Source organism: Grus americana, chromosome 4 (genome assembly GCF_028858705.1).
Source record: "Grus americana isolate bGruAme1 chromosome 4, bGruAme1.mat, whole genome shotgun sequence".
Classification (NCBI taxonomy): Eukaryota; Metazoa; Chordata; class Aves; order Gruiformes; family Gruidae; genus Grus; species Grus americana.
Window position 1 is genome coordinate 28,184,097 of NC_072855.1, and position 24,584 is coordinate 28,208,680.

At 38.6% G+C, this 24,584-nt stretch overlaps 1 protein-coding gene across 1 annotated transcript in view; it reads right to left on the minus strand.

Moving 5' to 3' along the window:
* GABRA2 (gamma-aminobutyric acid type A receptor subunit alpha2) overlaps positions 1–24,584 on the minus strand; it is a 65,899-nt gene that overhangs the window by 38,354 nt on the left and 2,961 nt on the right. The window contains exon 3 of the mRNA XM_054825295.1: positions 23,948–24,063. Within this exon, the coding sequence (XP_054681270.1) occupies positions 23,948–24,063 (116 nt within the window). The remainder of the gene's footprint in view (positions 1–23,947; positions 24,064–24,584) is intronic.

Below are 24,584 nucleotides of genomic sequence, written 5' to 3' on the forward strand. Positions count from 1 at the left end.
CAGTGCTCACCTGTGACGGGAGATGCTCTACCAGCCGCCAGGCAAAGGCCAGACTGTTCCGCGGGCGGCTGCATGGGGAGCAGCGTATTTTCAAAGGGATGTAGCCGCACCCGAAGCAGAGATGGGGTGATACGGGACTTTCAGAACACTTCTGGGGCATGGGGGAGGCACATTTCTGCACTCTCATCTTTAACTTGAATTTCCTTTTCCAGCCGAAGACTAGACGTGCTTATTAGAATACAGGACTTTGTAAAGCCTTTCCTACCCAAAAGAATGTTCTTTCCAGGATTGTCCCTGCTTTTTAAGCAAATAAGTAAAGGCTGACTCTTACTATGTGTCACTCTGAAAGCACACTTCCCCTGCACATCCTGAGAGATGTTTTATTTGTAATCCCATATGCAGCACCCATACACAGAGTTGATTTCTACTCCAAACATCTTACAAAGTCATTTTAAGCAGTGGACAACAAGAGGTGCTGAGTCTGCACTGTTCTTAGTATTCAACAAGGATAAACTACGGGTTTGGCTGAAATATCATACAGAAACCACAGGTACAGTTCAGAAGACTAGTGACTGTATGTTGCCTGTGGGAGAATCTCCAGAAAAAAAGATTATTCTCTCCAAATAGTTTCCTGGCACAGGCTGACATGAAATGGAAAAGTGACAAGAGCTGCTCTTCAGGGGGTAAAACAGTGCTGCAGGGACTAACTGTGAAATTTGGCCTGCACTATGAAATTTGGCCTGTACTATAATAACACAAAATCTTAATTACAATTCCATGAAAAAACACTGGTGTTACAAAAATATGACTGACAATCAAGTATCCCAACAGCAGAAAACCAAGGCTAATTTCAATTATACCGGTATAATCTGAAGGAACCCTGCTATAGGCAACAAAATCACTTGTCAAATCTTAATGTGCGCGCACACACACACCCCCCAAATGATTGGAAGCATGGTCCTGTTGTAACCTCACCCTATTGCTATCAGTTGTTTGCATCTGACGTATTATTTGACACATGGAAATGACTTTACAATTTGCATATAGTAAACTGCAGGATGTGCAATCTTAAGGCTTGCCTTGCATTTTAAGTTTTATTTCACAAAAAAGGTCCCATATTCTATCATAGTATTTCTACATACTTCTGGATCCATCCTCCCATCAGAAATGAGCAGAGAAGACAGAGCTGAGAATAAATAAATTGACCGCAATGATGTTGTTAAATGTTATTACGACAGTCTGTAGATTCCGCTTGTTGGTATGTATTACTCACTTCGAATCACATCAAGTCCTTGGAGTGAAGGATTAAGACTTGGGAAGTGGAGGGGGGATGGATGGGAAGAAGAAGAGACTTGCTATCCACAGATCCTCAGTTGCAAGAGCTTCATTTCAGTTTGTCATAATTAAGATAAGCACTTCAAGGTATATAAAAAGTCCTGGGGTAAATTCATCCCTGATAGCCTGAGGAATGGGAATGGATGCAAATTAATCGTGCACCTCTCTTTCTTTTTTGCCAAAACTGCCTTAAACCAGCATAGCTCCAGGCACTGGTGACAGCAGCGAGTTTCAGCGCAACCAGTTGCTCTCCCCCGATGTGAGGGTTCATCCCGACGGCAGGCTCTCCACCAGGCTGCTTCGCCTCAGGCGAGAGCCACGCCACGGCAGAGAACGAAAGGAGTAGGTAGAACGTCTTGAAACAGGGTATGAAAGGGACAAGGGAAGCTGAAAAGTTACGAGAGATGAGAAGACTGAGGGAAAAGGAAGGATAAGAAAACAGAACAAAGGAAGGCAGGAAATAAAGAGAGAGGAAAATACACAAAAGAGGAACTGGCAGATTTTAACTTCTGCCTCATATTTTCTCTCAAAATTCTGCATATTTTATAAGTTCCTATTCATACCCTACATACAAGGAAATTGGTCCTTAAAGACAAAAGAAGCTGAAATGTAATAAATCCTGAATTATTCCTGTTACCATCTGTTAATGTTAGCAGTCTGAGCCTTGTGTCTGTTTCTTCATCATTACTTTACATAGTGTTACAATAAAGATTCCTCTGAATTACAAATTTGAACTCTGGGTTTCAGAATCAGAATCTACTGAACGAAAAAATGAATCCTCCTTTTTTACAATAAATATTACAGTTATTGCTTTGAAAGGATACACGCTCGTCAAATAAAGCCTGTATTAAAACGTTACACTTTGTCCCACTATTAAATTACTGAAAACAGTTGAGAGGCACAAAGCACAGTTTCAGCTGGACTCTCTAACCAGAATTCATCCAGCAGGCACCACAGTTACGGGCTTTTTATAAGTCGCGTTCTATCAAGAGCAGCACAAGCCATCACAGTTAGCCCACTGGAGGTTCAAACAGTTCTGGACCATCAGTGCTTGTGCAAAAGCCAAAGGAATGTACTCAGCTAAAAAATGTTCAACACAACATGTGTTCATGTACAAATCTAGAGTCTATTTTTTTAAGAAAAATTAAGGACAAGTTTTGCCTCTATAATTATAATAATTATAATAATTACAATATAAAATATTGTATAATTATAATAATTATAATATATATATAATTATAAACCCTTTTTCTTCAATTGACGTGTAAACATATAACTAAAAGGCCTGATTTTCAAAAGTGCTTAAATCAATGGAGGCCTAATGCTTTTGAAAAATAGTCTAGTTTTTTAAGACCCCTCTGTTGGGAGGAGGGGTGACTGACTCATTTATACTTGTGAGCTCTTAAGTTATTATGAATCACTGCCTTTGAAGGTTAAACACAGAAACAGGAATAGGAAAGGGTAAGGATATAGTTTCTATTTCTGATGCTTCTTTTAGGGGGAAAACAACTCAGGCAAAGAACATGACAGGTAAATGCCATCATCACATGAAGTGCTCTGAAATTCAGCAAATGCTATTATAGCATTGTTTCTATCTTGTCTTGGTCATCAATGTTAAACGAGAAGCCTTATCTGACTTAGCTTAGGCTAATTTCTCAGAAGATGGAAGCCACAGGTAAACTGACAAAAAAAGAGTCAAGAAAGTTAAGAATAAAGAGAGGAAGAAAAACACACCCCACAGAAGTAGTAAAAGCAATAACTATTAAGATCACATTTCACATGGTTCTCAAGCAGTGGTTTCTTCTGATTCCCTTTCCTTACTTGAATTGTCATGATATCAATACTAAAAAAAAAATAAATCAAAAAGTAAGAAAAAGCAATAAATATACCAAATTGCAGAAGATTTATAGATCCTTGTCTATCCATAGCTGGAAGGTTTACTGTGTACTTTAATTACATTTAGGATTTTAAAAACATTAATTTATAATAACCTGTCTCTGCAGATAATAATTTTATTACCTTCATTTTTCTGTACTTGGGAAGCTGAAGCAGAAGGATTAAATGAAGTCTAAGTAATGTGAAGTACAAGTGTTTACCCTATCTGGCTTCAGCTGTCCAACATTAAGTATCCACACCGGAAAATGTCAACATCATTGACTTGTCAAAAATTAGGAGTTGAGAGCTTAAGAATAGTTGAGAGCTTAAGAGTTGGTATCAGTGCCTTTGTCCATTCTATTATGCCAGCTGTCCTGCTGCTGGGATACCCTTTCTGAAGATCTGAAGTCCTGCTGCCTTGTTCCTCAGGAGAAGAGCTGGCTCAGCTGAAGTACGCTGCTTGGCAGAGAATTTGCAATGGCTGAAGTCTAAATCAAGCACGGGTTGAGTAATGGAGACGGTCAGAAAAGTCGGATGAAAAGCTTCCTCATCAGTGTTTACCAATTTGTCAAAATTGGAAATTTCCACAGAAGCAATTCAATTTTGAATGAGTTCCTTTGACTGCTGCCTGCCAGGCAGTTTTCAAAACTTCTCTGCTTTCTTTCAAACGTCCCTTCTCAGCTGCCTGCATCTCTGCAGGGGTACACAGGGTTCCAGTGTCTGTGACATGGGGTGGCTAGACATGCAGCATTGGGCACGCCTGGGAGCTCTCCCTTTCCTGGAGAACTCCGAGGCAGGATTATCTTTCTTGAAGTAAATTTTCTGAATATTTCTCAAATTTGAGAATGATCTGTGTTTTACTTGTTGCTCCTCTCCTCTCACCAAAATAATCTACAATCCTTTCTTCACAGGCAGCAGGGCCAAAACACGCGTGGCTCATTCTAGGTATATTTAAAAGAAGAGAAGAAAGGAGTGTGATCATTGAGAAGACTTCAGAGTGGACCATCAGCAAGGTTCAGTTGTTTGTTTGCATGAAGCTGGCTATATTATCCATTATGGCTATCTTGACAGGAAAATAGGCTAGAAGATTGGGTTGGAGTTGTGGTTTTTTTAATCTGAACTTTCAGTCAATAAAAAAAAAAATGTAAAGCCAGCGTTTGGACCGCTAAAATAAAAGCCAATCTGCCTGAGGTAATCCAAAACCATCAAATGTATTGTTGGTGGGACAGAGCTTTTAAAATATACATATGCAGTTCTAATGCACAGCATGAAAAAAATTCTTACAAACATTATTTTAAATGTAAAGTAAATAGTACCCAGGAGAACACTGCAAGGCTGTAACTGAAGGGCTGCTACAGCATGAAAAAAAAATGTGAAAATAAAATATTGCTTTTTAATTATGTCAACAAAAAATAAAAAAGGAGGTCAAGTTGCAGTGCTGTGGGAGCCTTAACTGAGGACTGCTGAGTTTTTGTGGAAATGCTGTCAAAAGCTTGATGTTACTTTAATTATTTTGCTATAAAAAATTATTTAACTGGAATTGACATTGTTCTGACATTGTAATATGGTCTCCAAGGGCATGCTTGGCAATGTTGCCCAAAGGCTTTGAAATTGTCATTCATAATACAAGTCAGGAATTGCACAGGTGAAACAGCCAGGGTCTTAATCCATCAAACACTGTTCCAACTCAACATGCTGCCCTTATCTGACAAGCTCCTTAGTGTGTCTGTTGACAGCTCAAGACACTCTTGGCTGGCAGGGAACGGGGGTCAGAGGAGGTCGTGCAACGTGGAGCCGTAAGAGCAGCAAAATCCATAGGAATGCAGATATTTCAAAATACTGTTCTGCCAGTTCTTCTTTATATTTGGTTTTGGTGCTTTATGTGACAGTTTTATCTATCCAACTACTCAGCATCTTCATTCATTATCCACTGTTAAATTACAACAGTTTCAAAGCCACATATGTGTATGTAAATACACTTCCAATTTGTAAATTGAAGCCAACTGTGAGAAGACACAAATTCACTTCTCTCCTTGACATCAGCACTTCACTTCCAATAGCCGCACTCTATCCTCGATCTATCGCCAGGACGATTGCTTAATATGAGCCATAAGTAAACTTCTCTTCCAAATCTCCATCTTTAACAAAGCATATGCAGAGTAAGCCTACAGTAAGACCTAGTAATACCTGTAAGTGTTACTGTTAACAGTTGCTCTCTCGATTCACTTTGGTGTAAATGAGACCTGAATTGGGTACTGTACTTGATTTCTCATGGTGTTGACTGAAACAATAATATATTCTGGAGAAAATATTCTGGAGAAAGATACAGGAATTGACAGCCAGTAGGCTAACAGACCCCAAATGTTTTCCCTCTGAAGAGCTTATATCTATTAGCAGGCACTATATCATTTACTAAATATACAGCTTCATGTACAGACTATCAGAGACCCTCCAAAGGCCTACACAGAATTCATGAAGTTGGGCAACCCTGTAAAGCAATACCGTACTCTTGAAATAAATACCGTGATGTCATTTAGACTAAATGAATGCCTGGTCCTGTGTATAAGCCCATTCTTGAATTGGAATTTTTATTTCAGAAAAGCAGTATTTATTATTCTGAAATTGAATACAGCAGGTCCAAAATAGCAGGAAAATATAAATTTGAGGGAGAATTAGTGTAATACAAAACTTCAGTTAAAAGTAGGTGTATCTTTAGAGATGAGTGAGACTTTCTGACCATTAAAAAACCACACATTAACCTGGAAAAAAATGTTTAGCTTAACTGTCAACACCCTTTTCTTCTGTAGCAAAAAATATGACTTGGAAAAACATTTTCAGATAAGTTTTTAGTTGAGCTAAGGTCTTTTTTTCGTGTAAGTTACCCACAAAATGTGTGCAGAATGAAATGTAGGCATATCTGCAGCTCAAATAATGTGATATATCTCCACAGTCGGGTAATTACTCAGATTTGTCCTGTACGTAAAAGACACTGGTGCAAACTGTAAAACCACTGTTTCCAGCTAGGAAACCGAAAATTACAATTTTCTCTCTGTGCTGAGAGAAAATTTACACATTACTAAGATAATTTTCACATGCATATGACAGATTTTGGGTTTGACTCTCACTTAAAAAGAAGAAAAGAATGCAGATCAGATACACGAACATTATATTTACTACTTTTTCTTTTCTCTCTCTACCAAGAGAACTTTAATTTGCAAACCTTATTACTTCAGGTAACAATATTAAACACATTTCCAAAGGGTCCTATGAATGAAGTGACATTTGAGGTGCAGTTTTAACTTTATTATAGGCTTCCTACACAAGTTTCAGAAAGTCACTCAAGGGTAGGGCTAAAGACTGATTTTGGTGCCCAATTATCTCTTTAAGTATATTGGACAAGCTCCACAAAGTTATTTAAGCTCCAAGTTTCCACTTAAATCAATACAAGTTAATCTGAATGTATCTGTGGTCTAGATCATAATGCCTAAATTTTGCACTTACATTTGTCTGAATTCCCTTTAGTCCCAAACTCCTGTCTAACGTTGTCAATACCTACAATTCCCTGAGTGCTTATATTTCCACCTTAAGGCAAAAATATCCTGACGCTGCCAAGCAGCTTAAAGAACTGGCTCTCAACCAAGTCCCAACGAGTTCCTCAAACTATAAATAATTACAAATTTACTGGGCCAGAAAGACTTTGAGAGAGAAAGCAAGAAACCAAACAAGAGACTGATTCCACAACCTAGCAGTACTCATGGGATGTAGCAGACATAAATTGAAGCCTCTGCTCAATATCTAATTATTTACACAAAGCAGAACAATTCCTTCCAAAGACCGAGGAAGCATGGCCTATCTTAGAAAATTCACCTTTGTGGTCAAGACAGATCCTGGCACACAGTAACTTGAGTTCATGTCTCTGTTTTAAATCAGAGCATGTACTTGGCAAGAGGTGGGCTCTCTCTCTCACAAGTTTCCACCATCCCAGGCTATCAGCTGCCTTCAAGGCTCTTTTCAGAAAAGGAGGAATGGCATGAGGTCTAGAGGGGGCACACCACTGTGAACAGATGAAGCGGAGGCTGCTAATGTTTTCGCACCCAAACTTAGATGTTTCACCTATGTTGGTAAGAAAAGACTTCAGCTGCGTGCCTCTCTTCAGCATTTTATAATCTGTTAGCCTGACAGATCCCCACTCGGTTTATTGGCTTTATGAACTGCTTTTGCAGACGGTTAAAGCTATGCCCACACCGTTTCTGAGGTGTGCCAACATGCCGAGCTTTCCCCATGTTCCACAAAGGAGACCTGGACGTTTGAAGTAATGAATGCCAATGTACACGGGGTCCTGAGAAGTAGGCACTGCCAAACCTAAGCCCTCAGTCTGTGTGCGGCTGATTGGCCAGACTGTGAATGGCTCTACAGTCCAGTGGTACAAAACATCGGTCTCAGTTCATGCTCTGCTACATATGTAGATATTTTACACACAGTGAAACATCTCCAGTGGAAGAGGCACTGTCCCAGAATGATCAAAAGCCCTGCACTTAGGTAACAGAGTTGGAAAGTAGGAGACATGGACTGAGATCCCTCTTCCAAATCAGGTAGAGAATAAATAAGATGTTTAAGCTAGAATGCACTTCATCCTGGACGAGAAGGCTACTTTCCTGACTGGTTGTGTTGGGTTTGTGTGGCAAGGCTTTGGTAGTGGCCGGGGGGGGAGGGCGCTACAGGGGTGGCTTCTGTGAGAAGCTGCTAGAAGCTTCCCCTGTGTCTGATAGAGCCAATGCCAGCCGGCTCCAAGATGGACCCGCCGCTGGCCAAGGCCAAGCCAATCAGCGCCTCTGTGATAACATATTTAAGAAGGGGAAAAAACAGTTAGAGAGAGAGCTTTTGCAGCCGGAGAGAGGAGTGAGAAGATGTAAGAAACTCTGCAGACACCAAGGTGAGTGAAGAAGGAGGGGGAGGAGGTGCTCCAGGTGCAGGAGCAGAGATCCCCCTGCAGCCCGTGGTGAAGGCCATGGTGAAGCAGGCTGTCCCCCTGCAGCCCATGGAGGAAGGATGAGGGGGTGTAGAGATTCCACCTGCAGCCCGTGGAGGACCCCACGCTGGAGCAGGTGGAGGCACCTGAAGGAGGCTGTGACCCTATGGGAAGCCCACGCTGGAGCAAGTTCCTGGCAGGACCTGTGGACCCGTGGAGAGAGGGGCCCATGCCAGAGCAGGTTTGCTGGCAGCACTTGTGACCCCGTGGGGGACCCCACGCTGGAGCAGCTTGCTCCTGAAGGTCTGCACCCCGTGAGAGGGACTCCATGCTGGAGCAGGGGAACGATGAGAGGAGTCCTCCCCCTGAGGATGAAGAAGCGGCAGAAACACCGTGTGATGAACTGACCGTAACCCCCATTCCCCGTCCCCCTGTGCCGCTGAGGGGGTGGAGGTTGAAGCCGGGAGTGAAGTTGAGCCCAGGAAGATGGGAGGGGTAGGGGGAGGTGTTTTAAGATTTGATTTTATTTCTCATTCCTCTACTCTGTTTTGCTTAGTAATAAATGAGATGAATTTGCTCTCTCAGTTCAGTCTGTTTTGCCTGTGATGATAATTAGTGAGTGATCTCTCCCTGTCCTTATCTCGACCCACAAGCATTTCGTTATACTTTTTCTCCCCTGTTTAGTGAATGAGGGGAGTGAGAGAGCGGCTCTGGTGGGCACCTGGCCCCCAGCCAGGGTCAACCCACCACACTGGTGTAGCCCATATCGCATCGAACCAACCAATCAGCCAGCGTATAGCTTGAATCCTGCTGGTACTTAAACATGAAAGAGAGTTCAAAGCAATCCAGAAGTGCACAGCTTAATTGGTTCTTTGCATGGGGAAAAGGAGAAATGTAGATTCTCTCAGTTATTACTGTTAGACTTCATAGACTTTTGGCACCTCAAGCAACATTTTGACAATCTCAGAGGTATCAACTGCCTTTAAGACAGCAATTAACTATCTAGATATCTTTCTGGATTTTTTTCCTACCTTTTAAACATACTATTCCTCCAATTTACAAGTTCCTTGTAAAGATATTAATATAACATGGTTGCTTTGGTTGTATAAACATTTGAGACAATTGAGTAGTTATAAACAGTAGTCTTGACTATGTTAAAATTAATAAATAGAGAAACGAAATGTGAAAAATAAGAACAAGGAGTTCCCATAAAAACAGAGTATCATGAAATGCACCGAATCTCAATTTGTTCCCTTTTCATTACATCCTCACACACACCACACACACACACGAAAAAGAAAAAAGAAAAAAGAATAAAAAAGCATCCAGCTCTAAAATAAACAACAAATGTGAGTCATTTTTAGTTGGAGTTGCACAAAATGTTCAATTGAAACATGAAAATGAAAACATAGTTGGGTTTGGCTGGAAGAAACATGATCTTACTGAGAAGGGTTATTTAAAAGGTTGAAGTAAAATGAACTTAGCTAACACACAACACATTTGGCAGCAAACCAAACCTACAAGACATTCAAATGAAAAAATGAAACATCAGCACTAAACCTTATCACTTTAGACTCCACAGCTTCCATCAGGATGTATATAATAACCAGACTGAGTAACAAATGGGACTAACTGCATTGTTTAGATAAAGTGGATGAGTGTGATAAAACTAAAATGAACCAGACAGCCCCAACACTGTCTACAGAATGAGACAGAGGAAGACAAAGAGAACAGGAGCACTCAAATGAGTCTGGAAATGGAATGGAGTAGACTTTGTTGAAGTGGAGCAGTAATTATTTGGCCCAACCTGAATCTGTGTCATCACACAAGTAAGGATGGCAAAGTTATTATTACTATGCAGCTGTATTTCCACCTAATCTGTTTAGAGGCTTGTGCTATTAGAAAGGAAACCATAACATGCAGGTAAGGCAGAACAATTCCCAAAATTATTTCAGATTTTAGAAACTTATATTCAGACATCTTTCTCTCTCTCTCTTTATTTTTTTTATGTTTGAATTTTATGACCTCGGTACTTAGAGTCATGGAACACCCTGTCAAAATCTGCTGCATTACCCTTCCAGGTTAATCAAGTTTAATCTCTGTTGTTTTATTCCAATTCACAGCATTTATAAATCATCCCATTTGATGCACTTGCTCTGCCAACCCCTCCCAAACTCCAAAACACATCTCCCCATAACAGCAGTATCACTTTAAAAAAGCAGCAGCTTCAAGTTTCTCTTCACAGGCATGAAGTGGCGAAGTTTGAACATCCTAAGATATGCCTTTATTGCACAATAGCTCCTGACTCACTTGATTTTAGTTGCTCGCTTATTTGCTTGTTCTTCTCCTCTCGCACAGGCCCAGGTGCTTTTCTCACCATGATCACTCAGCCTAGATTTTCTCCATGTTGGATTTCAGGAGCCACTTTGGCTTATGCTGGTAACATGTCAACTTGCCAATGAAAGTACAAGTTATGAGAGGCAGCTCTCCTTCAGTACCTTCCCACATTCCAAACATTACAAAAACCCAAATTCTCATAATTCCCTGGAAAAGCATCAGAGGTCAAAGTCCTTCCCCACTAAGGACATGTGAAATGGCCACAGAACTCACACTGGAGTGACCAAGGAACTGTGATAACAGTGCTTATTACTCCTGTCAATTATTTAATGAAGATTTGTGTAGTATGCCAGAGCTCCCTGAAGAAAGTGAAAAAGGGTGGCCAACTTCAAAGGAAGCCTTTGGAGAATGCCTGTCACTGTGGTCAGCCATGACAAAAAGAGTTGGAACCCTGGAGCTGACAGAAACCAGGATGAAGGTCTGGGAAGAACAGTCTCACTTGCTCTGTGGCAAACGCTGTCACCAGAGGTTGGCATCTTCCCAAGTCTTGCTGCTATCAGAGCAAAGTATGAAATGCACATGTTCCCAAGTTCCAAAGGCTGATGGAGCTCCTCCAGAGAACAACAGACTTAAGAAAGCATTGAAAATTATGATCCTTTCAGACAGATTAATTTTACTGTCCATGCATAGTGCCTGGTTACTATAGTCCTGGATCGTACATTCATTAAAAATGGAGCTACAGTTCTTTTATCTTTTGCTAGCCTTGTACGTTGCATTCAAGCGTGACAGGAACCAATGGTAGAAAAAGGTAGTACCTTTATTTAATCGAGCTGTGTATTAGCGGGCACTCTTAATGCATTTTTTTTTTTTGCAGCAGCAGGAGCCTTGAATATATTTTTAATAGGTAATGCTGTATGAAATTCTGTAATAGCATTTCAGAAGATTGTGACACACTGTCAAAAATACTAGACAGCATTCTAATCCTTCTATCAAACCAGCCAGCAGTTCCTATTTTAAGCCAGGTGAAATAACTATGAAGTACAGGAAATTAGTGTTTATCCAGACTACTCTAATATTCTCAAAAAAGCTAGCATTGACTTACTAAAATCAGCTGGAGGCTGCGTGTATGCTAACACCCTAAATACCCAGGGTGCATAAGAACAGGTAGGCACACTTTTTCTTTACACTTCCCTGATCCCCACAGTTGCTGAAATGCAGGGAAAGGAGGATTAGAGGCATGGGGTTTGAGACACAGCACAAATCAGACTGACTGCCAAGCTGCCTTTTTTTTATTCTTAATATTTTTTTATTTGGCAGGACAACCCATGGGATGGTCACAGATAATAAGCTTCTTGCTAAACAGGAGTACTGACAAACAACGAGTCCATGGCTTGACCCAACAGAGAATTACATTAACACTTAAATGGAACAAGTACCCTCCAAATGAGCAAAAAATAACAACATGGACAGTAATGGGGCAATCTTTTTTAAAATTCTATTTTAACATGCTACAGAGTTGTCAGTTATAATATACTGATAATAATAATAATTAAAAAAAAGGTCTTAGATTAAGGCTGTGTAATGTGCCTACAAGAAGTATACTGTAGCACTGAAAAGTCCCACAGCTGAGTCACTTGAATGTCTCCAAGCTACTTTACAGATAGCAGTGTTTCACAGAATCTCCTCTAAAACATACTCCCAGGATACTCCCAGAGCTTGGATTAAGCAGCCTCAAATTTGTCTTTTATGGTTGCCTGTGACAAGAGAATTCCCCTCTGGCTGTCCATGGATTTTCAGAACCCATCAGGCTTCTATATGTGGAAAGGCTATATATTTGGGACAAGAATCTGTTTTTAATATTAAATTAACAGGGGTTTTTTTACAGGCAGAAAATACAAAACACCATTTTTTTGTCTTTGAAGCAATGTCTAATATGAGTTTAATCAGAATCCAGTTTCTCAAAGGGCATATTATTCTAAGCAGATACTATGACTTTGTGAAAATGCAGACAGTATCTACCACAGAATATTATTTTAAAACAATTGGTTATTTTAAAAATAGCACATGAGGCAGTACCAAACAAGATTATCTGTTCATTTTTTTATGGTCAACTAAACGCAAAATGCCTGGTTAAAAATAAAGAATTATCTGACAGCTTTTAGCACCCAGCAGATGGAAAGGGATTATTAAGGATGTGACCATTCCCTTATCTCAAACAACAGGCATTTATATTTCTCCCTCCTTTTATCTATCTATCTATCTATTTATTTATTCATTCATTCATTTATTTATTTTCCAAGAGGAAATATCTTCCCTTTTGTTCCGCAACTGCATGAGGTAATGCAGTACCAAGTTCACATTTAAAGTAGAAAGAAGTTCACTGTTTGGTACTCAATTAACACTACGGACACTGATAAGGACAGTCTGTGAAATGCCATGGTATGCCCTCACGATGGCCGAGGAGTTTTATCAACACAGCACTGAATCTAAGGATCAAACTTCTGGTTTTCCTCATTTATATACTCCACACTACAACTGCTCCTCAGCCTCTTCCCATTTGGACGGGCTTCATTCCTCATTCAATGAGCCTAGAAATTGTGAAATAATATAAATTACTTCAAATAATGAGAATAAAAAGGTATCTACAGTAGCCTTTAGACTGTCAGTCAGAAGGAAATATCTAGAACATTAAGCTGGTGTATTCAGAGCAGGAACTGTCCCTTCAGCCCATCTCTAAATTCTTAAAGATAAATGCAGACTCTCCTTCCCCTTCCACTCCCTTTCCGCTCTCTGGTGGTGTGCTGAAAGGCTCACACACTTGAGGAAATGGAAAAGTATGGCTCTAATAACTTCCAATCTCCTGACAGAAGTGGTCTGAAGAACCTATTATCTTAGGACAACTGAGAATGGATACAAGAACAAAAGCAGGGAACGTGTTGGAAGACAATTACCTCTCTTGGATGAGAGAACCAGCACCAAGCAACGGAGAACAACACAGAGATGAAGAGCTCCTAACAAGAGGATAATCTTTCAGTCATCTTTCCAGGTGGAATCTATCTTCTGTATAAACCTCTCCACTCAGGTCAAATCTGTGATAGAAATTATGTAAAGCAGAGTGCTGGAGTGGGACTTGGAGCCACAGATCTGTTCCATCACCAATGGTGGATCATACCTCCTGGTTTCTTCACCTTCATGTACCTTTTGTATTTACTCAGATATAAAAGTCACCCCTTTTGCAAAGTAGTCTGAGTTCTCTGATACATTTTCAGCGTCACTGCTGCGAGAAAAGCCACGATGCACATACAATGGACATGTAGGTTCTACAGCGTACATCAGCTTTTAACTGATTCTTATTGAACTATATGTGTCAAAACATAGTGAAGATCAGTGGTCCATGGCACTGAATTTGGACTGCAATCAGCTCTGTTAGTCATAACATTACAAGATTACAAGACACTTCACTTACAGTTTGTAAAAAACCACAGATTAAGCAGATGGAACGTAAGGCATCCATGTTTTTCCCAAACAAATTGCAGATTAGGATGCATGATCTCTACTGCTTCAACAAAAAAATGCATGTGCAGGACTAAATATGTATGTATGGACATAAAAAATAAATGTAATTTCATCAGATGAAACTAAATCCAACCTCTGACTGCAGCTACACAACTTTACTAACATGTTTCATGCCCTCTGATGTGCACGGTAATCCCAGGTAAGAGGAAAATTGATATACGCTGCTTTCACAGAGTTAACTGCTCTAATTATTAAATAGCCCTCAACATATGGCAAGGAATTACAGAATGTAAATCAAGAGCCATGTGCTAAAAAGTAATCACAGAAATGGTTCCCAAACAGCAACACCACTTCCAGAAGGTTAGCAGAATCATACCTTCCTGATGTACAGACTATTTCAGAAAACTAGTGCTGACATACTTTGCATTATAAAGTAAACTATTATTAGGATGACAGTGGTAAACAAAACTTCCTTTAGCTTGTGATTAATTTAATTCAAGCATTAACCTGAAAAAACAGACATAAAAATGCATTTAAAGATTAATCTTGGCATATTAAAGTGCTTTGATTCTTATCATTAAAATTTATTAGACTTCTGACAGTATTAATTCAATATCTTCTGCTGATACTTTAATTTAGCAGGCTGGTGAATTGTACAGCAACACAAAACATTATCTGATATATCCAGTATAGCTGCTTTTTGAGACAGATGACTCATTGCTGAAAAACATTAATGTCAGAAATTTAAATACATGCGTATACCATAATGATAAAATTGCTTACATTATTCTACTTAAAAGTTTCCACAGGACATTTGAAAAAAACTATCATTCAGCTGTCTTAATCTACCAGTTGTTTAAAAGTGGTCAGCGTTGAGTATCACCATTTTATCTCCCTCCTTCACTCTCCATCTCTTATGTCCTGCCCTCCTGCCCTTTCCCCCGTTCCTTGCTCATAGTGGTTTCTCACCTTGGCTTGTACTACCCTAATGCTATGTTGTTGAAAAACAGTGTTATGTTCTGCTTCCTATCTGTTTCTCAGAGTCTTTAGAAGCTACCTTTAGATACTAATAGTAGCCACTAATAAGAGCTACTAATACCCACAATTAATACAGACCAAAATACTGTAAAAAAACAAAGCAGATGCAGTTTTAATGTATAGGCAATTACAATGTCCATCTGCACGATCCTCGTTGATGAAATACCTCTCTCTCTACACACTAGTAATTCTAAAAATTGGATGCGCTAGATTGTGTGTTGAAAAGATTTTTGTTAAAAATGGTGATGAAATGGTGACACTCCAAGAAAACAGAAGCAGGAATATGTAGTCAGGAATACTGCCAGAAACAAAAGATCTATCTCAGAGCACTCAACAACACCAACAAAATTGTACTGGCACAAAAGGAAGGCCATACAATCTGTGGGTAGAGAAAGACCTTTGCTTTCTACCTACCCAGGAAGCAGCCTTCGCTTCATTCTCAACCTCCCCAGTCCAGTTTTATTAGGTATGAAATCTTTCAGGCAGCTGGATTTAAGTGACTGTACCTGGGAGGAGGGTAAGGCAAGTCTGGGTTTCATACCACACAAAAAAGAAAAAAAAAAAAAAAAGCAAAATTAGACAGCTGCATCTACATGGCATGTCTGGCCTGGGTTTGGGGATAGCTCTATTTAGATGGAGTGAAATAAATTCATGGGATTTTGGTCAAAGAAGAGAGTTGGGCGCTTTCTAGAAGAATGTATACAATAGATAGGTATTTAGAAAGGGAAAAGGCAACTGAATACAGAAGAAGAAAAAAGGAAGACCTCCATCAGGACACTTCAGAAGGTTCTTGGCTACTTCCTGAGGAGGTGTTGAGCTGTAGGATACACAGTGTTGTACAGTTCTTCAGTTCTTCAGTTCCCTGTACGTTGCCCATCTAATGATGACAAACTGGGAATGATTCAACGAAATACAGTGCCTCTCCTTTAAAATACTGTCTTTTCCCTTCTTTAACCCTTTTCAGGATTCCAGGTTATGGTGATAGTGGGAAAAATGTGGCTAGAGTCACTTTTAGGCTATTATTCAAATCCCAGCTTCTGCTGAATGTTAGAAAATCCAAGGCAAAGACCATTAAAAAAGGATATGTCCTCTGTATGTTTCCAGACCTTTCCCATTTACCCCAAATCTTCTATTCATCACAGTGGATTGTTTATAAATAGTAAAGCTCAAGAGTTGTACAACACTGTGCATTCTGCTGTCCATAGGCAGTCTAAACCTTTCATCTACACAGGTATTTTTATTCAGCTATATCTTCCAGAACAGACATTCTACAATTAATTTTCACAGTTGCCAATTAAGATAGAAAACTTCAGCCATTATTTCAATGCCTTGCTGCTTGTAAGTCACAGAATCTTAGAATAAGGCAGGTTAAAAAGGACCTTTGGAAAGTCCAAAGCAGAGCCAGCTCTAAAAATGGATCAGGTTGCCTAGGTCATATTCTGTCAAATTTCGAGTGGCTCCACGAAGATGGAGACTCCACCACTTCTCTGAGCAACCATTACCTCTGCAACTGTGTTGAAAATCACCTTATAGTTATGACCTTGCCTAGTAAAGCTAAGGGGGGGGAGAGTAATATTTCTTCATTTTTTTTATCATTTTAGATTATGTCTCATAAATAAAGATAGTATTGTTACATTGTTTTCACCACAATCAGACCTTGAATGGAGTAGAAGCCTGTTGTGCTATGCAGAATATAAATACATAGTAAGCATGTATGGCAGGTTTTATTTATGGGGTGTTAAAACACAGGAAATAAATATATATTTGCTATTAGAGGCTGCAAGAACTAAGGTTAAAAAAACCAACCTTTTCTAAACAAAGAAGCTGAAGGAGTTCTGCATATCTATTTAATCCCAAGGTTTTAGTTTCCATTGAAAATATAATGTCAAAAATTGCCAATGAATTGTTTTGAAAGAAAAAGTTATGCATGACTATTTGCTTAAATATTGGTTGTTGTCACATGAGCAGAAATCAACATCACTAAAACAGTGATGCCTACTCATATCCCAGTATGATGTAACTACCATTTTTTTCTTAAATCAAACATACTCCTAAGGTCCATTTTTCCAGCTCTGTGAAGGGCAGTGTGTTCCAAATATTGTCTGTATCCTATATATCTAAACCCAAAAATTCAAAAAGCATCAATGCTTTTATTAACTGCTGGTTTAATAGTTCTTCACCAAAATTTTCTTAATACCTTTAGGTGATTATACAATTGAATAAGAGATCTCTGTAGCTCCCTTCTTACATTCGTTAGCACGCTTTTTTAAAGAAAATATTTGAAACGTAACTTTCTGTGTGTCTCCTGTGCAAAGAATATATGAAACTGAGTCCTCCATGGCTACATCATAGCAATAAACATTAAGGGATTTCCCTTATACTATTTCTAAGTACACCTTTTAGCATAACCCAGAAAGCTATTAATTTTGTATTACAAAATGTGTCTTTGTTGCTACAGAATTAATAACATTTTTTTTTTCATTGTAAGCAACATATACATTGATTCCTACATTTTAAATTCACTTTTTGCTTGGTTAAAATCCACTACTAAAAATCCATGAAATCCATTAAAATCCCCCAAAGAGATCCTGGATGAATTTCTAATGCGCTTAAATATTTCTGAAAACGTTTCAGAGTTAGATTATTTAAATAATAATTATCTTTCCAATTCAGGTGGCATTACACAAATTGTATCATTTCACAAGGGTAATAAAAATTTTGGAACTATAATATTGCAATCCTTTGGTACTTGGCTATTAAAACCAGTCAGCCTGAGTGAGAAGCAGCTCTGTATTTCAGATAGCAAACTCATCGTAAGATTTATGTAACGTGATAAGAGGTCTTAGTGGGAAGCAGTCAACAATAGAATACCTTAGATACCAGCAAGGCCACTCCATTTCAACCAGTTTCTAAATAACCCAGAATAAAGGTATCACTGGAAAAAGGTGATGTTTGCCTTAGCCCATCAAATCTGGGTGAAAAATTAAACCATCCTGTCAGTCTGATTTACAAGGGGCTCCAATGAGCCCCACAGAAATCTGCAGTATCTGCTTTCATGTTTTCCTTGGAGCTGAGATAAAAGTAAGCAAAGCCTTAATTCAGCCTTGGTGTCATCAGCAGAATTTCTAGCATTAGAAGCAAATGCTGATACATTGCCAGGGAAAAAAAAAAAAAAAAAAAAAAAAGAAGTAAGTACTGAATATACATGTTCAGTGAACTGGGAGATCCTCCCAGACAAGCTCCTTTATAGGCATATAAACTTTACTGTAAAGGACCTAGCTTTTTGTTAACTGTTGTGAAGTATAGCATTTTACCACTTTGTACAGTGAAACACTTTTCCCAATTGCAATACTCTGCACAGTTGTAACATTAATTTTATTTTGATATCTTCACTGTTGATTCATCCTCAGAATTTCAATAAACAAACAAACAAACAAGCAAGCAAGCAAACAAGCTTTGTTTAGCTCCTCAGCTACTATGCTATCCTACATATTTTTTGCTGGTTTGTTCTTCAGTATCACAACAGCTTCTGAGGATTTTTATCCTTCCACTTTCCTAATGATTCATTCCCTAGAATGCTTACAGCCACTGAGTTAGTACTGTTCTTGGATTTTACCACCATCTGCATGCCCTGGATAACTAATTAAATGAGATTTTCACATCCTCCTCCCTATTGCTTTTCCATTTTTACCAGGAATGTTTTTTGCCAATATACATTCTCCACAACTCTAACATAAATTAATCTGAGCTTCTCACTGACTCCTCTGAAAGGACTATTACGGCCAGATTGCATGTGGCCCTTCCAGGTATGCCCAAGAAAGAGCAGACAATAGTTTACTCCTTTGTATCCTGGCATAACTACATAGATAGTGGGCTTTCAGATAATGCAAGTGCTGCTCTGAAGTGCTCTGCGCTAGCACTGGCAGATAGACATTACCATTTCCAAAAGATGAAACTGGAGCAAAGAATGGCTAAGGTAGCAACTAGAACTGAGCGGATGAAATGCACTTTTTCCTTTAAAAACAGTAGTGAAAGCTTTCCTGTAGTGTTCTGCAGCAAAAATAGTCGCCGGACCTTCTTTTAGGATGCTCTGAATGTGTATCAAGCATGATGAGGCTGACAAACACCACCAAGTTTTGCATGTCCAGCTAGGGGACTGCTGCAGCTACAAACTCTTCTAAAGCTGATTAAAAACTCTGAATCACAGAGATATATAAATATACTTTCCTAAATTTAACATATTCTGGATTATCAGCATATGATCATGGCCTTGTTTCCTGGCAACTAAAGACATACAGCTCTTTGATAAACACATACACATATACAGACACATAGATACACACACACACACACACACATATTTTTCTCCTGATCTGGGGAAAACAAAAGAGATTTCTATGAAAAAGTGTTTTTTCCCTTTTAGCTCATATTGGTGAACACATTGTACAACTTTTAATCACTGAGTCTGATACTCTATGCCACTACATTGATTCTATGCAATGATATATACGGTGCTGCAAAGATGAATTATCATACCCACAAGTGCTCACTGCTCACCATCTCTCTGACAAAAATAATCAGCAATAATTCTTCTCAGTTCTCTTTGGTTTTCCTGCTCATTTTATTTACAAAATGTTGAGGAAAAAAGGGTTTGGTATGTCTAGAAGTGAAATGCAATGGAGATTCTTGTTTAAAGCAATCTGAAAGTCACCTTGCAGCAGAAATGGATCCTTTAAAATGGAACCACAGTGGCATTTAGGTTTCACGTACCTACTGTCTGATCTTCCTTAGTTTTTTTTTAATAACCAACATTCATCTCATTGGTTACAATGAGAATGCCGTTTCTGGAGGTGGTGAGACTGACCACAGCTTGTAGAAAGATCCTCAAACTGTACAAATTTGCATAGCTCTTTTCCATGTCAATATGGCAGTTGAAAATCTGGTCTTCAGGCTATGAAGTTCAGTCCTCTACCCTTGCAACTTCCTCTTGTGGTCTTTTTTTTCAAGATTTAAGTTTTATATTTTCTAAGTCTTGTATTCAATTATATTTTATAAATTTGGGAGAGCAGAACAGACAGAAGTTCTATAGCTGCTGGAAATAGCCAACTTCAAACATGAGAAAGCAAGGCAGGCTGAATAGCTTATGGAGTTTGTAAGACTACCAAAGAATCCAACATGATATCAAAATCCTAGCACTAATCTCCATTCTTTCTCCCTTCCTTCCTCTTTTTCATCTTTAAAAAGAAGCTACCATTCTAAAAACTATATATGTTCTTGCTGATACATCTAATACACAAGAACATCAACATGTTAAAAGAGGAGATTGCCTTAATCTGTGTCCCTTTTTCCTTTAATCACATCTGTCCATGGGGCAGAGGAAAGCAGACAGAGCAGACAGATAACTCAATCACTCCCAGATTTGAATGCAGCTGTATCTCAGATTCAACATTCTGTTGTCTCATTACTTGGAGATCCACATTCTCTTTTGGCCCCTTGCTCAGTTTTAGTGCCCATTGTTTTATGAATTTCTTTTTCTATATGCAAATAAAAATGAAAGGATTTATGAAAAAGTGCTGTCCTAAGTGTCTTGCAAACATTACAGCAAATAAATAGAATCAAATACCTTCATGATTTTGAAGAAAATCATAAACAATCAAACTTTTTATGACATGTCATTTGCATGGCTGTATTTCATACAAATTAGTGCTAATGACATACAGCATTTGTTTTGAAACCAAACTTGTACTCTATTTTGATGTCTAAACAGAAATGGCATGGAATGTTTAGGTAAAATAGTTCATGTCAGAAGTGACTGTGTAGTCAAGAGTGTTCCAGCTGCAATCCTGTGCTTAGCATAAAATGAGTGCAGAAGAATTTATCTCCTCTTGAATACCCTCATGCCTATCCATATCAGCACAGTAGGTCAGGGTATTATCTAAGTCGTATGAGACATCTCTGGCTTCAGGGGACAGTGCAGTATCTTCTTTTCCCTGCCCACACCCATTTTGCAGACTATTGCATCACTACAGGGTTCATGCATCATTCAAGGACCCCAGCTGCTAGGACAGCCAATAGCCAACAGCCAAAACCCGCTTATACGACAGAGCTGCATCACCAGTAAAAGTTAAAGCTGCCTTGACAGCGTATAGAAAATCGTACTTACTTCCGAAGTGTATCAATGTATCAGTGAAGCATCATTACATGCTGTAAGTGCACACACCAAGCCTCCCATTAAAATTAATTATAACTCTAACCCTAAATGCAAGAACAAATTCCTAAAGACAATTACTTAGTTGAATTTACATGCAGTCTTTGAAGGAGCCTATACGTTTCCATTTTTGTTGGTCAGTAACTAGCCAAAATGCCAGTATTAAGCTAACACTTTTCATTATGAAAAACATTTTCGAGATGAATAATTCTTTACAATTAGCTGAATTTTTGCTACAAGACGTCTCTGAAAATGTCTTTCACAACAGGTGAAAGTGGGCTGGTGAACAGCTCCTGCTTTCAGAAGCCTTTAAAAGAACCCATCTCAGACCCTGGACTCTTTCTGTTGTAGCACATGTTAGGCCAGATTGTGATCTCAGTCATAGCAGTGTAGCAGGGTAATACAAGCTGCTATGCCAAAGTAAATGCTCTGCTGGCTTCAACTGAATTAATTCAGATTCATATAAATGCAAGTGGAACAGAACTGAGACTAAGTATATTAAATTGATGACATGTGGCACGGTCAAAATGCAGTAGTCTATGCAGAAGCACTTTTAGAAACTATTAGGACTCACTAGGCACATAGTGTTTAGAAAAAAAAGATGTATTGTTTCCATTTTTGTTTTCAGAGTACAGGTTAATAGAGAAAAGGGAATAAAATGCTGCAAAATTCCTGAAATATGAAACTCCATAATTACTAAGCATTATGTACAAAAGCATTGCTTAGCATATTTCATATCATGGATTATCACAACTGACTTTTACAAGTGTTCTTTCAAACTATGAGAATCTGTCCATCCACAACTGAAGTATTCTTGCAGATTAACATGAATGCATCAGGAATCATCACGGTTTAATATGCATGACACAGTTTCATTTCACACATGTTCTGCATGGGTTGATTGCCATGTATGCCAATATCAAACAGATGTTAATTCTTTCATTTTTATGCTCCCAAAGTATATTTTAATTACCTACAAGTCTTGGCAAAGAAAAAGAGGGAGGTATTTCGAAGTAGATTTAATGGAAAATCTAAAATAAAAATCCATTAGAAAAATAGTTTTTAAAATTCATGTTATCAACAATATAAACTTTGACATTCAAAAGAATACATGATATGCAAAGGAACTGCAGACTGCTCTCATTAAATGGCACATTCCTTTTTGTAAACAAGAAAAGAATTTTTCATTATTTTTCTAATAAAAACCATGATTTTAAAAGCCCTGCAAATTAAACACAAGATTTGGGATATGAAATTTTCTGCAAGTCACTTGCAAGGCACTGTATGTTCATACTATGTTTAAATTCTTAAATTTGGGTATTTTGCGAAGAAATCAAATCTCCATGTAAAACATCACCATACAAATCCTCACATCTACAGTGCTGTATGTCTCTTTTTGTGGATCGTCTTAATTAAAAAGTCCTTAAATATCAAATATTTCACAAGTCTCCTCTGTACAGAGGCCAGAAATGGAAATGAGAAGAGATCCGAGGTTAAGATTAATGTATAACGAGAAAGCTGTTGCCAGCCAGCGCCAGCTCCCACTTTATGCTGTGTCAGACGCAAGCCAAGATTCCCCAGAACCAGAACAGCAGCAGAGCCACAGGTCAGGGGGCAAGAGCGTTGGCTAAAAACTGTGCGCTTTAACTAATTCCTGATTTGATCAGACGGAGCTGTTAGAGTAATTTCCATGGAAGTTGGAGCAGGTTTCTAGCCTTGGGCTTGCTCTTACTGAAATCAACAGGAACAGGAATGGCTCCCAGGAATTTTGCACTGGCATTAGTTTTAGCAAGCTGCAACAGTCTCCAGGTTGAAAATTACAGTTACCAAAACTGTTACGAATAATAATAATAGTAACAGTGTTACATTTGGTACATAAATATTTACATTAGATAGTATAAATAGCAGATAAACAACAATAGTAGACAAAATATTATCAAAACCCAAGATATTCTGCCCCTCCCCATACCATAGAGATCTTTTTGCTTGGTAATACTCCCAACACTGAACAAATTATTTACATTTATTGCTTACATACTTACATATCTGGCATACAACTTTAAAATGAAAATGTAAACTGACAAGAGTGCAGTGACCTCTTTCCTACAATACACCCGTTTTGGGGTTTTTTTTCCAAATGCCTAAATACATGCAAGGTACTCAGAAACAAAATGCTAATTACCAATAAAACTCTAATTTCAAGGAAGGAAAAAATAACATTCCCATTGAATTTACTGAGACAAGGAATGAATCTAAAATGTGGATTTTACACACACCACACAGAACACTTGTGCAGATTTCTGAAAACAGACACTCATCGCATTGCAGGGAATCAAGCCTGCATTCCTTGCTCAACCAAAATTCCCTGACTGGAATAACAGCTTTAGATGTTATTTTGGTTCTCATTCTGGTTTACTATGTTAAATCACCAGATTTTTTTTTTCTTTTTACTTAAGATAAATGTGTGAAAGTGTCTCCTTTCCATTCATAGATGTTATCTTCCTCAAACTTCAAATGATTCAGCTGGGTGAATATAGAGTTATAAATAATTTATCAAGATACATACCAGTTGTTAGGAAAAAAAAAAACCCTGAAGGAAGAATATCACTGCATAAAATCTGAACGTTAAAACTGATTTTTTAAAATCAATCTTTAATTGTTTTTATTACCTCCTAATCCAGGTCTGAGACGATTATCATAACCATCCAGAAGTCTGTCTAGAATTCTTGTAAAGATGGTGATGTTATTCTTAGCTTCATCTTCCAGGGAGTCAGCCAGCACTGATCTAAATGGACATTTTACATTTTAGAAAGTGCTAGATATGTTTTATTGTACACTCAACACATAGGTTTTTTTCCTTGAATATTTAACTTGCTGCCCTCTAACAAGAAGGGTGTACTTAAGAGTATAGGAATACACAATTTGTATATAACATGTTCGGAAACATAAGAGCAGACAACATACTATTTAAAATTTCCAGGACATGATTTTCCAGTAGCCTCTACTTCTAGTCAACATCGCATCACCATGAGTGCAACTTCAAGCTCCACTAACACATTTAGCTGTGGAGGTGCAAGTCCTAAAAGAGCTTCCCAGGCCTCGGTGGCATGTCACTCCTGGACTGATAACCCAGGTTCCCCCACACAAAACTGTCTCCTTCCAGCTCTGTTCCATCTGTCCTCACCTAAGCATACTCTATCTCTGGATAAATCCTGTGGATATGCTTCCACCCAATGGTCATGTAACGTACATGACCAGAAGAACTAACATGAGGGAAAACTCCAGCGATCATGCTCAGGGAGTCCT